The sequence below is a fragment of the Geotrypetes seraphini genome, chromosome 8, assembly GCF_902459505.1.
Source record: "Geotrypetes seraphini chromosome 8, aGeoSer1.1, whole genome shotgun sequence".
Classification (NCBI taxonomy): Eukaryota; Metazoa; Chordata; class Amphibia; order Gymnophiona; family Dermophiidae; genus Geotrypetes; species Geotrypetes seraphini.
This window is the reverse complement of record NC_047091.1, coordinates 64172852-64190554: the sequence shown is the minus strand read 5'-3', so window position 1 is coordinate 64190554 and position 17703 is coordinate 64172852. Positions and strand designations below refer to the sequence as shown.

Below are 17703 nucleotides of genomic sequence, written 5' to 3'. Positions count from 1 at the left end.
CTCTAAGCCTCCTCAGCCTGCTAAACAATCTCAGCCCTTTTGACTCTTCTCTCCAGGGCATAGCCAGTCATCCACCCTTGCTACCTCTTCCACAGCCTATCGGGGGTCGTCTCACCATTTTCTCCAGCCGTTGGGAAGTCATCACGTCGGACCAGTGGGTCCTCAACATCATCCGCCACGGCTACTCTCTCAACTTCCAGACTCTTCCACCGGACAACCTTCCCGTAGAGTCTGCTTCACACTCATCTCAAACCCCCCTCCTCCTGAGGGAGGTTCAATCCCTCCTCCTTCTCAATGCCATCGAAGAAGTACCTCCAGATCAAAGGGGTCAGGGATTCTACTCCCGCTACTTCCTGGTTCCCAAAAAGACGGGAGACCTCCGTCCCATTCTCGATCTCAGGGACCTCAACAAGTGTCTGGTCAAGGAGAAGTTCAGAATGCTCTCCCTTGCCACGCTTTACCCTCTTCTTTCTCAACACGACTGGCTATGTTCCCTGGACCTCAAAGAGGCCTACACTCACATCTCCATCAATCAGAATTCTCGCCGCTACCTGCGGTTCCAGGTGCTGCACCACCACTATCAGTACAAAGTGCTACCGTTTGGCCTCGCTTCCTCCCCCAGGGTCTTCACCAAGTGCCTTATAGTGGTGGCGGCCTTCCTCAGGTCTCACAACCTCCAGGTGTTCCCCTACTTGGACGATTGGTTGGTGAAAGCACCTACATCTCAACTCGTGCTACAAGCTACTCATCACACCATCTCTCTCCTCCACCTCCTGGGGTTCGAGATCAACTACCCCAAGTCGCATCTGCTTCCCACCCAGCGACTTCAATTCATTGGAGCAGTTCTGGACACCACGCTAATGAGGGCCTTTCTCCCCTCCGATCGCCAGCGGACCCTGTTCCATCTCTGCCGTCAGGTGCTCATGCATCCCTCCATTCCTGCCCGACAGATGATGGTCCTCCTGGGTCACATGGCCTCGACGGTGCATGTCCTTCCTCTGGCACGTCTCCACCTTCGTACGCCTCAGTGGACTCTCACCAACCAATGGTCACAGACTACGGATCTTCTTTCTCATCCCATCTCTGTGACATCATCTCTTCAGCAATCTCTCCAATGGTGGTTGAACTCCTCAAATCTTTCCAGGGGTCTACTTTTTCATCTGCCCCCCCACTCTATGATCATCACCACAGATGCGTCCCCCTACGCGTGGGGAGCTCACCTAGGAGATCTACGCACCCAGGGACTTTGGACCCCACAGGAGCGTCGTCATCACATCAATTTCCTGGAACTCAGAGCCATGTTCTACGCCCTCAAGGCTTTCCAACATCTTCTCTGTCCTCAAGTCCTCCTCCTGTGCACAGACAATCAAGTCGCCATGTACTACATAAACAAGCAAGGCGGCACCGGATCTCGCCCCCTTTGTTTGGAGGCTCTGCGCATCTGGACCTGGGCCACGGACCGCAATCTCTTTCTCAGGGCGGTCTATATCCAGGGCGAACAGAACTCTCTGGCCGACAATCTCAGCCGCATCCTTCAACCTCACGAGTGGACGTTGGACCCTCCGACTCTGCTCTCCATCTTTGCTCGATGGGGCACTCCGCAGGTGGACCTCTTTGCAGCACCTCACAATCATCAGCTGCCCCAATTCTGTTCCAGACTCTTCTCTCCTCACCGTCTGGCTCCGGATGCATTCCTGCTCGACTGGAGGGATCGGTTCCTGTATGCCTTCCCTCCACTTCCTCTGATGTTGCGGACCTTGTCCAAACTCCGCAAGGACAACGCCACCATGATTCTTATCGCACCTCGGTGGCCTCGCCAACACTGGTTCTCACTCCTGCTCCAACTCAGCTCCAGGGAACCCATTCTCCTTCCTGTGTTTCCTACTCTACTTACGCAGCAGCATCAGTCTCTACTGCATCCCAATCTGTCTTCGCTCCACCTGACAGCTTGGTTTCTCTCGGGCTGACCTCTCCAGAGAACCTATCTCAGCCGGTCCGCCTCATCTTGGACGCCTCCAGGAAGCCGGCCACCCTCCAATGTTACCATCAGAAATGGACCAGATTCTCCTCGTGGTGTCTCCGGCATCATCAGGAACCCACCTCCTTAGCGGTGGAAACCGTATTGGAATATTTGCTCTCGCTGTCCAATGCTGGCCTCAAAACTACCTCCATCAGAGTCCACCTCAGTGCCATCACTGCGTTTCATGAGCCCATTCTCGGAAAACCCCTCACGGCTCATCCTCTGGGTTCCAGATTTATGCGAGGGCTCTTCAATATCAAACCACCCCTCAAGCCTCCTCCAGTCGTCTGGGACCTGAATGTGGTACTCTCAGCTCTCATGAAACCTCCATTCGAGCCTCTTGCCACAACTTCACTTAGACTCCTTACCTGGAAGGTGCTTTTCCTGATTGCCATCACCTCTGCCAGGAGGGTTAGCGAACTGCATGCACTGGTTGCCGACCCACCGTTCACTGTTTTTCACCATGACAAGGTTGTTCTGCGTACCCACCCTAAATTCCTTCCCAAGGTGGTCTCAGCTTTTCACCTCAACCAGTCCATTGTGCTGCCCGTCTTCTTCCCTAAGCCTCACTCGCATCCTGGGGAACAGGCGTTGCACACGCTGGATTGTAAGCGTGCCCTTGCTTACTATCTTGATCGTACCAGAGCTCACCGAACATCCCCTCAGCTATTTTTGTCTTTCGATCCCAACCGTTTGGGTCGTCCTGTCTCCAAACGGACACTTTCCAATTGGCTTGCTGCCTGTATTGCATTCTGCTATGCTCGGGCCGGTCTCTCACTGGAAGGAACTGTCACGGCCCACAGAGTCCGAGCTATGGCTGCTTCTGTAGCTTTCCTCCGTTCCACGCCCATCGAGGAAATCTGCAAGGCGGCCACTTGGTCCTCAGTTCACACATTCACTACTCACTACTGTCTGGATGCGTTCTCCAGACGGGATGGACACTTCGGCCAATCTGTGTTACAAAATTTATTTTCCTAATGGCCAACCATCCCACCTCCCTCTTTGTTAGCTTGGAGGTCACCCATGTGTTAAGAATATGCTGCCTGCTTGTCCTGGGATAAAGCACAGTTACTTACCGTAACAGGTGTTATCCAGGGACAGCAGGCAGATATTCTTACGTCCCACCCACCTCCCCGGGTTGGCTTCTTAGCTGGCTTATCCTAACTGGGGACCACGCACTCCTCCGTCGGGCGGGAAGGCACTCGCGCACGCGTGGTGCGGCCAACTAGAAACTTCTAGTTAAAAAGGTCCGTACCGAGGGCTCCGTCGGTGACGTCACCCATGTGTTAAGAATATCTGCCTGCTGTCCCTGGATAACACCTGTTACGGTAAGTAACTGTGCTTTCCTGCTTTTATGTACCTTTTTCTCCTGCCTTGCCTATCTACTCCAGTATACTTAGTACGTCAGTATTTATTCTATATCAATTTTACTTTTTCTATCCCTTTTTTTAAAAAAAATTTTTTAATGTAATTTATTATTCTCATTTTAAAATTGTATCTTACTGTTTCCCCTAATGTGTTGTTATTTTGATTTCTACAGGCTCTCTTGCTCCCAAAGGGGACCACCGCCCACAAGTTTACATCGGTAGCCTCCCCTTCAAAACGACCTCCTTTGCGGCGCACGCCAAAGGCGTGCTCCAAAGGAGCACACTCAAGGAGCAGGTCCTGCTCCTTTATGCGCTCCTTCATGCAGCTTCTTCTTACACTTTTATTCCCAAACTCCCCCAACATTGCTTCTAACAATTCAACTGGTAACACAATATTCCTCTCACTAAATATTCTCTCTTTTTACTTTTCTTTTGCTAACAGGTTTTTCCTTTACTCTCCCACCCACATACTCTTTTCCTCCTCTAATGACGACATCAATCCAATGACCTCTATCCCAGTTATCTGGGGTCACCGACCCCCCTCCCCCTCGAATCTTCCCAGGAAATCGGCCTAGGTGTCTTACCATCATCCCCCTTACCCCAGCTTTTACAACCGACATTTTATCACCATAGTATACCTTAATTCTCCATCCTTCCTTCTATCTCTCACCAATGCCTCTACTATGTAACTGACCCTAAATTGTAACTCCCCTGGAAATGTCCAGCTATCTTCTACTGTAATCCACTTAGAACTGCAAGGTACAGGCGGAATAGAAGTCACTAATGTAATGTAATGTAACATATTAAACCTAATATAGGTCTCTTAAATGTACGATCCATTAAAAACAAACACCATCTAATTCACGATTTAATTCTTCAACACAACCTACGATTTAATTCTTCAACACAACCTACATATCCTTTGCTTAACCGAGATCTGGCTAACTCAAGGTGAAGAGGCTTATATCAATCAAGCCTGCCCTAATAGCTATAAAGCAAAATTTCAATGCCGGCAAAATAAAAAAGGAGGAGGCCTAGCTGTGATCTATCATTCTACTATTCCCCTCCAATCTGACCTTTCCATATCATATAGCAATCATCTAGTTGAAACTCTACAATTCTCTATAAAAAAAATCCCCAACCCCTTAACTTCCTTCTTATCTATCTCCCCCCTCCAATTACAAAACCCTCCTTAACTGCCCTCATGTCTACAATCATGGATTTTAGTATTTCCCACCCTAATCCTATAATTCTCAGAGACTTTAATATACACTTCAATCTGCACAATCATCCTAACACAGTAGAACTTCTAACTCTATTTCAGATCTCTCTCTGATTCCAATACTCTCCTCCCCTGGACAATTTTCTGAAGGAAAAGGGGATAGAAGGGTATAGATAGAGGGCTATTATACAGGTCCTGGACCTGATGGGCCGCCATGTGAGCGGACTGCTGGGTATGATGAACCTCTGGTCTGACCCAGCAGAGGCACGGCTTATGTTCTTATACTCATTCAGCAGGACATACTATCGACATGATACTTGGTCCAATAGTAATTAGCCCTATCTTCCAAAACTTTTAAACTTACTCTCTCCCTTGGTCCGATCACGTTTTTATCAATCTCCAAATAAACTCTCTTACCCAACCATCTATTACTTCACAGAGTACTTATATTTCTAGAAATATCAATATGATCACATCCTCCGCTATCCAAGATTCTTTCAACTTGAATCTACAAGATTTCACAAATCTTACAATAGAAGAACAGTCTTCACTCTGGAATATTATAGCTCAATCTCTCATGGACCTTCTGGGCCCCCCCCCCCCCCCAGGAAAAAACATCCAAATTACAACCTAAAACGAAACCTTGATACAACGAAAAACTTATCCTCCTCCTCCGACAACTCCGCTCCACTGAACACAAATGGCAACAAACCCGGTCAAACAACTCTCTCCTTCAATACAAAGAAATGGCCACTCAATACAAATCCGCAATACAACAAGCTAAAAAAGAATACTATTCAAAATTCATAACTACAGCTCACAACTCTTCAGCACTCTTTAGTATAGTTCGATCCTTATCTCCTTATTCCAATAAGAAACCTCCTCCCTTATCTAAACAACCATCTGCTTCAGAACTTGAAAATTTCTTCAATAAGAAAATCAAGGAAATCAGGTCAAACTTAGGACAATACACTCCTACACCACTCTTAGATCCCTTTGAGCAGACAAATCTACTATCCTTTAGTACTTTTTCTAACTTTAAACTCCCATCTTTAGCAAACCTTTTCAAAGTCTTCCAATCGAAAAATGCTCCTAATAATCCAATAGAAAGTATCCCCCCCCCTTTAATTCTCAAAAAATTATTTCCTATTTTTGGCCCATTTATATTGGAGATGGTAACTAAAAGTCTCACTGCTAATCTTGTTCCTAAAGCCTGGAAATCTGCACTGGTCTTTCCGAAGCTAAAAAACCAAAATCTAGACACTACATCACCAGGAAATTTCTGTCCCATTGCCAATCTCCCTCTCATTTCCAAACTTACGGAACAAATCGTTCACAACCAGCTCATAGACTTTATCAACAAATCCAACGCGCTCCATCCCCATCAAACTGGCTTTCGTTCTAATTACTCCACAGAATTATCATTTAATAGGTCTCATCACTACTATACACTACTTTCTAGATCACAGAAAATCTGTTCTTCTTATCTCTCTTGACTTGTCTGCTGCCTTCGACACTGTTGATCTCTGTCTCCTCATTGATCGCCTTAGGAACTCCGGCATCACAGGTTCAGCTCTCTTATGGATCATCTCTTACTTCAATGAACGTAACTTCAAAGTCCACTCGAAAGAGGAAACCTCACCGCCTATAGCTAAAACCTACAGCGTCCCACAAGGCTCTAGTCTTTCTCCTTTACTATTTTATATTTTTATTGCTCCACTTCTCACCCTAGCCCAGTCTATCGGCTTTACTATTTTTGCATATGCGGATGACATTCAACTACTTCACCCTGTTGATCTCTCAAAAATATACGAAATACAAGAAATTAACACCAAACTGGACAAAATCAGTGACTGGCTCCACAAAAATAAACTCTCCCTTAATATTGATAAATCTTGTGGCAATCTTTTTCCGATTAAGGACAAATAAATAATAAAAGGAAAAATCTTCATTAAATCTTATCCAATAAAAATGGAATCAAAAATAAAACTTCTTGGAGTAATCATAGACAAAGATTTAACCTTTCACGACCAGATCAGTTCCGTTGTAAAAACCTGCTTCTATAAACTTCGGCTTATCCGTTCTCTAACTTCTATTCTCGAAACTAAAGCTATCACAACTCTTGTTCATTCATTGGTCATCTCTCATCTAGATTACTGTAATTCTCTATATAATGGAATTCCTTAAAAAGAACTACGGCGTCTACAGCTCATTCAAAATACAGCAATAAAACTTATTCATAAAAAAGGGAAATATGATCATGTTACTCCTCTTCTGAAAGAAGCCCACTGGCTACCTGTCACACACCGTATCACTTATAAAATACTAATGCTAGTCTTTAAAATCAAACTCTCGCGTCTTCCACCCTTCCTGGATAAACTCATCATCCCTCTCTGCCCTTCCTGGACTCTCAGATCAGCAGATCAGAACTTATTGTCTGTTCCCTCCATCAAAGAATTCTACTACACTAGGTAAACTAACTTCTCCGTAGTTGCTCCAACTTTGTAGAATGCCTTGCCATCTCATCTCTGCCACGAAAATCTTCTCGACAAATTCAAGACTAAACTAAAACCGTTTTTATTTCAAGATGCATGCCACAGCTTCTAAACTTCTCATTCTCAAAGTTTGCCAACCACTTTTAAAAAGCGACACCATCCCTAATGTTACATTCCTCTCCCTTTTCTTTTCAACTCTTAATTTTTTTTTTTCCTTTAAACGATGTAACTATCAACCCCCCCCCTTTTTCCCTTTTACCCCCACGTTCATGTTTGTCTTCGTAAAATGTCTTTTAATGTTCACTCTCCCCCTTCCTATAAGTATTATTTTAATCTTTTATTTTAGCATTGTAAACCGGCTAGATACTTGTCGATGGTCGGTATTAAAAATAATAAAAAATAATATTAAAAATAATAAAACTTGAAACTTCCTGACCTCTCTAGACCTCACAGAAGTCTATCTTCACATACCCATTGCGGAAAATCATAAATGGCATCTCCTCTTCACTTTTGTGTGCTTGAGTACCTCTTCCAATTTTATGCCTTGCCTTTTAGATTGGTATGACACCCTGCACCTTCTTCAAGATGATGGTGGTAATAGCAATTCAGTTGTGCTGCCAGGGCATTCAGGTCTGTCTTTACCTAGATAATCGGTTGGTTCAAACTGTAAATATTAGAGCTGCCACTTCTCAGGTTATTGGCCTCTTGAAGAGTCTGGGTTGAGTAGTGAATCAAGTTTGTCACCTTCTCCCCATCCAGGTCCTGGAGTATCTGGGAGCTTGCTTCAAAACAGCTCGAGGAAAAGTGTTCTTGGAGGAGTGCCTGATCAAGCTCCAAGTCCAGAAGCATAGATTGGATGACCAGTCTCTCAGGAATTTGCTTGGACTGTCATTCTCCACCAAAGTGAGGCATAATTTGGACTGGTAGGACAGTCCTAGTTATCATCTTTTTAGGGGTTTCACTAGTATCTCCAGATTTGGTGATGGTCACCAACTATGTAAATTTCTTCAGTTGGAGGTACAACTGCCTGAGGTGAGTGGTGTAGTGGACTTGGTCCCCACAAGCCTTGTGGCCAATCAGTCACCTGGAGACTCGAGTGGTACACTTGACCTTGGAGTTCTTCATGCTGATCTGGAAAAGACAGTACAAGTGATGTGTGCTACCATCGTGTCATTGTCCACCATCAACAAGCAACTCCAAGAATCAGACTGTGGCTCTGGAGGCAGCATTCCTTTGTTTCTGGGTGGAAGTGAATCTGTAGACTACCTTGGCAATCCATATTGCTGGCAAGAACAATGTCGATGCAGAATTTCTCAGTCACTTTGTTTTGGATTTAGAGGAGTGAATGTTGAGGCAGTGGCCTTTTCAGGGAAGCTGGTGTTCAACCTGATGACAATGAGCAGCAATGCCAAAGTGAAGCATTTATTCAGTTGCTGGCGGGAAGGGGAACGTCTCAGAGGAAAGATGCCTTTGTTTAACTGTGGCCAGCAGAGGAGCCCTTGTATGTTTTTCTGATGCAGCCTTTGATGTGCAGTCCTTTTTCAGCAGCTGGCCTGTCATCCTCATCTAGTGCTCCTTGGTGGTTCTGGATTGGCTGTACAGGCCTTGGTCTGGCTACTGGTGGCCAACCCATTTATCCATCTTGGGGATGCCAATTTCTGTGTCAGGATCTGGAGGAAATAGAAAACCCAGATCCTTTTTGGATAGCAAGGAAAGGGTTATTGCCTGCTGTCTTTTCTACATTTCTTAAGGCACACAAATCCTCTAATTCCTTGGTCTGTGTCCAGGGCTTGAAGGTTTTTGAGAGCTGGTGTGCATAGCACACAGTGTCTCTCCCTGGAAAGCCCATGTTCTTGAGATCCTTGGGGTTTTGCAGCAAGGTTTTGATCGGGGGTTGGCATTGAACTCTTAAGGTACAACTAATCTAATCTAAACCTTAAGTTTATATACCGCATCATCTCCATGAGAATGGAGCTCGACACGGTTTACAAGAACTTAAAATAGTGGGTAGCAGCCCTTACCAATTTTCAGGGTAAAGCCATGGGTCTTTCCTTCACAGTACCTGGGGATTTTGCCTGATTTTTGAAAAGGGCTCATTTGCCCCCTCTGGTCCAGCCATCTTTGCCTTTGTGACTCTGAATTTGGTGCTGACTCGTAGGGGCTCCTTTTAGCCTCTTAAGACAGCTTTAATTAAGGACTTCACTCTGAAGATGGTTTACCTAATGGCAATTGCATTGGCCAGGAGGGTGCCAGAGCTTCAGACTCTTTTGTCAAGAACTTAACCTTTTTAGAAGGATTCATTATCTATTTGCACGATGCCATCCTTTTTCCACAAGGTGATTTCTCCCCTGTACTTGAAGCAGGAAGTGTGAGTGCCCTCCTTTATGGAAGGGGGAGGGGGAGTCAGCCTAAAGGCTGCATAGGCAGGTTACTGCTCAGGCAGTTTCAGGAGATGGAGTTTCACCTCTCAAATCATCAGTGTTCTCTTACATGGCCTTAGTGGGTTCGGAGAGTATCCAAGGACTCCATTACATATTGGTTTAAGATAGCTACTGGAGTAGCTTACCTCTGTAGGAACAAGAGGGTGCCTTCTGGGTTGAGGGCTCACTCAGCTCGAGTGCAGGCGACCTCCTAGTGGTTTCCCCAGAGGATATCTGTACAGTGGCAAGTTGGTCATCACTACATTCCTTTGTTAAACAGCACATATGAGAGGTGCTTGCCAGAACCCATTTGGACTTTGATAGGGCTGTCATTCAGGGAACATTGTCTTCTCCTGCTCAGTAAGCTTGCTTGGGTATACAGTATTCTGCTTAATTTTATTTTTTTGTTTATTTATTTAGTTATTTGCTCAATTATTTAGCCCATCCTCCCAAAGGAGCCCAGAACGGATTACAAAGTACATCCACAATATAATCGAGACAGGACAAAGATTACATAATTTACAATATAGACATGACAAAAAACATATCCATTAAGCAGCTCTGATGAGAGTAGGTGGCTAGGTGCGTTGACTCTGAATGGCATTTCTAGGTGCATGTCCTTAACGGGCTGGGTTTGTGAAGAGGAAGGTTTTCATAGCCTTCCTGAAGCTCCAAAGTCCATCTAGTGTGTGGCACAGGGGTTGGATCTACAGCCTCCGCACCCTGGGGTTGTGGGTTCAAACCCCGCGCTGCTCCTTGTGACCCTGGGCAAGTCACTTAATCCTCCTTAGCCCCAGGTACATTAGATAGATTGTGAGCCCACCGGGACAGATAGGGAAAATCCTTGAGTACCTGATTGTTAAAACCGCTTAGATAACCTTGATAGGCGGTATATAAAATCCTAATAAACTTGAAACTTGAAACTAACAGATAACATAAGAACATAAGCAGTGCCTCTGCTGGGTCAGACCAGAGGTCCGTCATGCCCAGCAGTCCGCTCACGCAGCGGCCCATCTTGTCCAGAACCTGTATAGTAATCCTCTATCTATACCCCTTCTATCCCCTTTTCCTTCAGGAAATCATCTAATACCTTCTTGAAACCCAATACCGGACTCTGTCCTATCGCACCCTCTGGAAGCGCATTCCAGGTGTCCACCACCCTTTGGGTGAAGAAGAGCTTCTTAGCCCTGGTTCTGAATCTGTCCCCTCTTAATTTTTCCGAATGCCCTCTCGTTCTTGTAGTTTTTGACAGTTTGAAGAATCTGTCCCTCTCTACTTTCTCTATGCCCTTCATGATCTTGTAAGTCTCTATCATGTCCCCTCTAAGTCTCCGCTTTTCCAGGGAAAAGAGCCCCAGATTGGAGGGGATGGTGTGCCATAGTCTGGGTATGAAATGTGAGTAGGAGAGTTTGCAGGCTGTTTCAGGTTTGAGGGAGCAGCCAGGAGGTATGCTTAAGGTGACCATACATTCAGTTTTGAACGGGACAGTCCCGTTTTCGGATCCCCTGTCCCGTTGTCCCCATACACAGCTTTGGGACGCCAAAATGTCCCGTTTTTAGGGACAACGTCCCGAAGCTGTGCACGGAGACAACGGGACAGGCGATCGCTTCCTGTCCCTCCCCTGCCGCACCAAAAAAAAAAAAATCCTCCCTCCAGGCCCGATTTAAACTTCCCCCAGTCCACCGCCACTGCTCCTCTGCTTACCTACCTGCCACTAATCGCGCCCAGAAGCCTTCCTGACGTCAATTCTGACGTCGGAGAGGACATTCCGGGCCAGCCAATCACTGCCTGGCTGGCCCGGAATGTCCTCTCCGACGTCAGAATTGACGTTGGGAAGAAGGCTTTGGGCGCGATTAGCGTCGGGGAGGTAAGCAGAGGAGCAGGGGCGGTGGACCGGGAGAAGTTTAAATTGGGCCTGGAGGGAAGGTTTTGTTTTCCACAGTAGGGGGGGGGAGGAGGCAGGGAGGAGGTAGGCAGGCTGGCTGGCTGGCTTTGGGGGAGGTAGGCAGGCAGACTGGCTGACTTTGGGGGAAACAGGCAGGCTGGCTTTGGGGGAGGCAGGCAGGCAGGCTGGCTTTGGGGGAGGTAGGCCGGCAGGCTTTTTGGGAGGGGGTGGGACAAAAGCTGGAAGGCAGTGAGGGGACATAGGAAGGAGGGATGAAGGAAGGAGAGAAAAAGGCAGAGAAGGGGGGGTTGTAAGTAGAAGAAAGACTAGAGAGATAAAGGCTTGGACCAAAGGGGAAAGACAGGAGGCAGAAGTAGGACTTTGGGAGGTGCAGACAGAAGGGGAGAGCCCCTGAGGAAGAGCAGAGAGAGGCAAGATCATAACAGAGGAGGGAGAGAGAGAGAGAGAGACCTGGAACAAAGGTACAAAGAAGAATGACACTGGATCTGGGGGCACTAAGGACATAGGAAGGAGGCACTGGGGGCACTAAGGACATAGGAAGGAGGCGCTGGGGGCACTAAGGACATAGGAAGGAGGCGCTGGGGACACTAAGGACATAGGAAGGCACTGGGGGCACTAAGGACCTAGGAAGGAAGGAGGGAGGGAATAGAAAGGGACAATTGTTGGGCCTGAGTGCAGAAAGAAATGAAAGATAGGATGCACAGTCAGAAGGAAACGCAACCAGAGACTCATGAAATCACTAGACAGCAAAGGTAGGAAAAATGATTTTATTTTCAATTTAGTGATCAAAATGTGTCAGTTTTGAGAATTTATATCTGCTGTCTATATTTTGCACTATATTTGTCTATTTTTCTATAGTTACTGAGGTGACATCGTTGAAACCCCCCCAAATATAAATAATTAACATTTTCTCTGCATATAGGGTGCTTTGTGTTTTTTAAAATTTTATGGTTACCATTATGAAATAATAAGATATTGTGTGTACATGAAAAATGAATGAAATAAATTGGGGCGGGGCTAGTGCGGGATTGGGGGCGGGACTGAGTATTAATAGATGTCCCGTTTTGATGAAAAAAATAAATGGTCACGTTAGGTATGGTCAGTCTGTTAGCATAGTATGGCTCATAAATAAAGGAAGGTTAATTTCATAAGAACATAAGAGTTACCTCTGCCGGGTCAGACCGGAGGTCCATCGCGCCCAGCAGCCCGCACCCGCGGCAGCCCATCAGGTCCATGACCTGTTAAGTGACCCTGTCTTTCCTGTACCTATCTCTATGTCTATCGGTACAGGAAAGACAGGGTCACTTAACAGGTCCTTTCCTTTAGGCAGGCTGTATCTTTCTAGGACTCTCCATTAGAAGACTAATAGGTTGCTCTGCTTTCTCTCCTATAAAGTTCTTTAAAAAAAAAAAAAGATTTGATCCTGATTTTATGATAGCTGCAGTGGTTGATTTGGCATGGGTGTGCTTTACAATTGGACATTGCTGCTTTGGCAAATGCATTTTGGAATTTTCCATCGAGCACCAAAAGGCTAAATTGGGTGATATCACTGGGAAAGATCAGTTTCTTTCTCTCTGTCTGTTAGCAGGACAGAAAAACATCCACTTGTTCAGGACAGGATGGCCCTACTGAAGGATGGGATAAAACCTGCTTGCTACTCTTTGGGTTTTGGCCAGGTACTAGTGACCTGGATTGGCCACCTTGAGAACGGGCTACTGGGTTTAATGGACCACTGGTCTGACCCAGTAAGGCTATTCTTATGTTCTAACGGAAGGAAAAGAAATTAACAGGTATGGCATAATTTCACCACGTGATTTACCATTGATCTGGCACACCCCCTGCAGAGTCCACATGCTAGGCAATGCCAACTGTTGGTCATTTGTTGTAATGTTTCTGTTCTCCTTTGGTTCAGACCCTGTCCCGTGGGTTGGTGAATATTGCAGCAAACCTGACCCACACCAAAGATGTCCGGGATTTCTTCATAGACTTGTTGGAGAAGGTACAGCTTTAGAACCACTGCCAGCTCCCTTTCTGTGTCTGTCTGTCTGTCTCTCTTTAGGATTTAATGTTTTTTTAATGCTTTGCCTCATTATCCTTGTTGAAAAATTGCCCACCTTCTGTGTGGGGTTAGAGCCTGAGTGACTACAAAATTTTGTGTTTTGAAAGTTATACTTGCACTAAAAATGCATTTGATTCAGTTTACTGTAAGTCGGCATCAGTTAAGCCTGACACAATTTACAATTGTAAAGCAGTCATCAACATTCCATAATTACGAAATATCAAAACTGGTCCACAGGTAAGGAGTGTCCTTGGACCCTGCAGCAGTTCTAGACCATGTGAACCTTAACTCTGCTAGTGTGTTTCTTTCCCATGGCCTGATATTTTTCTTCCCCCCCCCCCCATCCCTCAGCAGCAGGGATAGAGTGTGAAAGGGTTGAGTTAATTTTATTTTAATGGGTCTTGTCAGTTCATTTGTGCAAGGGAAGCTTCCGCTGTTGCTGCTTGTGGTGTGGTAGTTGAATCTTGCATTGCCATTGTCCATATTCCCTCAGGTTCTATAGTCACCCAAAGTTTCTGAAAACAAATTAGTTAATGAACTGTTAACAGACAATAATTGGTATTAATTCCAGTCATTTGGTTTTATGTGTGGATCTTGCCTGTGCCCTGTTCTATAAAATGCATGACTAAATGTTATAGCATTTAACTCAAACGGGGGTTTGGCTGTGGGAGGGGCATTTCCTGCCATTAGCTGTTTGCTAGCATTTACACAAGGTTTCAGTAGGCATTAAGTGCCATGCCCAAACTTAGGCACAAGGTCCTCGCAATGCTAGAATCTCAGCTAACTGGCACTCTTCGACCAACCGGCAGAAAAATTGCCAGCCCCCCCAAAAAAAGACTCCCTCACCCGACGCAGCAGATGAAAGGCCCTGCTAGAGCTGGCTGGAAGCAGCCCGTTTACGGCACTTTTTCTGTTCACCGGCGCCACTACTGCCTTAATAAGGAAAAGAGGGGGGTTGTCAGGCTTGGCTGATGCTGCTGCTTCGGGCCCAGAAGGAGATAGGGGGGTTGTCAGGACTGGCTCTGCTGCTTCAGGGGATGAAGGGAGGGGGTTTGTAAGGACCAGCTTTGCTGATTAGGGGGCCGGAGGGAGGGTGTTGTCGGGAATGGCTGCCTGCTGCCATAGTATCTTTTTACAGTAACCCTCAAGCAACCAGAAATGACAGTTATCCAGCATCCACCAATCCCCGTGGGTGCCAGATAGCTGAGAGTCTACTGTATTCTGTAAAGGGCACTCCACACAGAGCACCCTATGCAGAATATTAATTTAGTGTGGATCTTCCTGGCACCTAACTTTTGGAGGCCTTTTATAGAATCCCCCCTCCCATTGTGGTTGGGTTTTGGGTTTTGTTTTGTTTTTTTTTAAGAATGGCACAATGTATGAATCCTACACTGCTGCTCATGTTATACCTGTTCTTTTGTGAGGCAGTGTGTGTAGGGAGTTTGCAGTGCTGCTCCCTGTGCTGTAAATGGTGTATGGCAGGGCAGTGTGTGATCATTGATAATGTCTGTCTTTTGCAGTTCATTGAGCCTTGTAAATTATACAACTGGTCATTTTCTGATGTACATCTCTTCCTGACACATTACACTGTGTCTGCCTGTGCACTTGATGCATTTAAGTAAGTGATTAATGAATAATCTGATTTGTTATTATACAATGCTATGTATATTAATGGTGCTTTAGAATAAAGTAACATGGCCTTTCTGTGTCCACAGGCAGCAGGTGCTGTGGGAGAGATATATGAGTACAGTGAAGAGTTGCCTTCTAAAGATGTATCATGAATAGTGCCCAGAGCTGCTCAGATGGATACTTGCCTTAGAAAGGGCTCCAGTTCCTCCTCATCTCTTAAATACTTTTCAGAATGTTAGCTTCTTTTCCCTTATGTTTTTGTGAAATTTGGTTGCATATTCATGCCATGTCACTAATGTTAGTGGATGGTAGGCCAGATGTTCTACCACAGCTGATTTTGGCAAGAGGGCATGACTGGGGTGGAGGGCTGCTTTCTCTTTGCTTATCTGCTCTCAATTATGGAATATTGTCCAGCCTTTGTGTTCAGCTTTCATCAAATAGTTAAAGAACATGAAAGCATAAGCAAATAATACAAGGAACGTACTGTGTAAAATTAGAAGAAACATCTTCCAGTATTCACAATGGGCCTGATGTTCAAAAATGATTTAACTGGGTAGGAGAAGCTGCTGCGCAGTTAACTCATACTGGCCTAACTATTAATATTTAGTGACACTCATCTGTTTACTGACTGCTGTGGACCATCCATAGATGTTTAGTGCTGATGCCCAGATAGCTAAGTGGGTGTGTTGGATGCATATACAGTAATGTAGTCTTATCTATAGCTGGTTAGCTCTCCAAGTACAGCTCTGAATAATGGCCGGGCATGGACAGACACTGAGAGATATTTGGGTAGGTGCCAGCCTTGAATAGCCGGGCTTAATTCTGCCTATGGCGATCAGTTCTGTCAAATACTGACTGCCATGAACTGAAATCAGCCAAAATGTTTTTCATAATTTAGCCCTAACAATGTTAATGCTAACTTACAAACTGTACACAAAACTAACATGCAGACACTGTTGCTACTCAACGAATACACTACCTTAGAATTCAGTTCAAATAAAATAAACCTCCACCTGTATCCACTTACTGAACTGAATTTAATAAGTGGGTATCAAGTTTGCAGAGGCAAAAAAAAATCTTTTTCCAAAATCTGAGAGAAATCTGTACTATGTTCATAGTGTTTTTACAATAAGATTGATTTATTTATAGCTGTTTATAACCTGTGCCAAAGTAATGGCCCAAAAATGGGGGTCAGCTTATATTGGGATCATGGCCCACTCGCCCTCCTCCCAGACTTGTTGGCCTGGTGGGGTTGGCCGAGACAGTAGGGATCCCTCCCGTTTCCTGTCCCAGCTGACTCTGCCAATTTTGTTTACCTCCCTCCCACCTCCCCCGTGTACCTTTTTGAATCCCTGGTGGTCCAGCAGTATACCGGGCAGGAGTGAGCTTTCCACGTTCCTGCCCCGTGTTGAACCCCTCTCTGAAAGGCCACCTTGAGTTCTCATGGCCCAGCGGTGTACCAGGCATGAGTGATCTTTACTTGCCCCTGCCCGGCGCTGAGTCACTCACTGAATGGCTGCCCCGAGTTCTCACGGGACTCGTGAGAACTTGCGGCAGCCATTCAGTGAGCAGCTCAGCGCCAGGCAGGAGCAAGGAAAGGTTGGTCATGCTCAGTACACCGCTGGGCCATGAGAACTCTAGGTGGCTTTTCAGAGAGGGGCTCAGCATGGGGCAGGAACGTGGAAAGCTCACTCCTGCCCAGTACACCGCTGGACCACCAGGATTTCAAAAATGTACGTGGGGGGAGGCGGGAGGTAAAAAATAAATTGGCAGTTGGCTGGAACAGGAGTATCCCTCCTGTTCTGGCCCACCATGCCATATGGCAGGCCCAGTGGGGGGGTCAGGGTGGAGAGCCAGGGAGGGAGGGGACTGGGTGCAGAGCCAGGGAAGGGGGGGACAGGATGGAGAGCCTGACAGGGAGTGAGGAGGCTGAGTGCAGAGCCTGGCAGGGGAGTGAGTGATGGAGGGGGGCAGGGCACATGAATATTAAATTTCCTCCATCTTGTATTCGAGTCCACCTTTCTTTTTGGGTGGGAAAAAAGGTACCTCATCTTATACTCGGATCGACTTATATTCGAGTATATACAGTATATAGCACAATTAATAACAAGACAGAGTCAATTTTCCTGTAAAATTCTCTAGGTGATTAGCCACCACCTTCTCCAAGGCTTTTGTGAGGAGTACCAAATTTGAGACAGGTTTCTGGTTTTCAAGCAGGACCAGGAGTGATCATTTTCAGAATGAACCTCATTGCCACTATGCCCAGTTTCCATGAAACCATTCCATTTCAAATTCACAATATTATTACTATAGATGTACAATAATCTAATTCAAAAGCTATGATCCCAATAATTTGCAAAATATTCAAATGGTTGCCGTTAATGCCTCAGATTGTACCCAAAAGTCACATGACACCAGAGCAACTACTAAATTTCTCTTTTCCACCCATGGACTTGAGCTACTATTATCTGTGAATAATTGTCCAAATTCCAATAGTATCAACTATATTTCCAACTCTGTCTGCACCTTTTGTCACATCCATATCATCAGTATCACATAAAATTCACATTCTTCCATAGCCATAC

The 17703-nt window shown here is 45.7% G+C and overlaps 1 protein-coding gene across 3 annotated transcripts in view; it reads left to right on the top strand.

The window, feature by feature from the left end:
• Positions 1-16492, top strand: part of FIBP (FGF1 intracellular binding protein) — a 71461-nt gene extending 54969 nt beyond the window's left edge. For all 3 annotated transcript variants that reach the window (XM_033953708.1, XM_033953707.1, XM_033953706.1), the window contains exons 9-11: positions 13343-13429; positions 15010-15107; positions 15205-16492. In XM_033953708.1, coding sequence (XP_033809599.1) covers positions 13343-13429; positions 15010-15107; positions 15205-15274 — 255 coding nt within the window. In that variant the 3' untranslated portion in view covers positions 15275-16492. The remainder of the gene's footprint in view (positions 1-13342; positions 13430-15009; positions 15108-15204) is intronic.
• The last annotated feature ends 1211 nt before the right edge of the window (positions 16493-17703 follow it).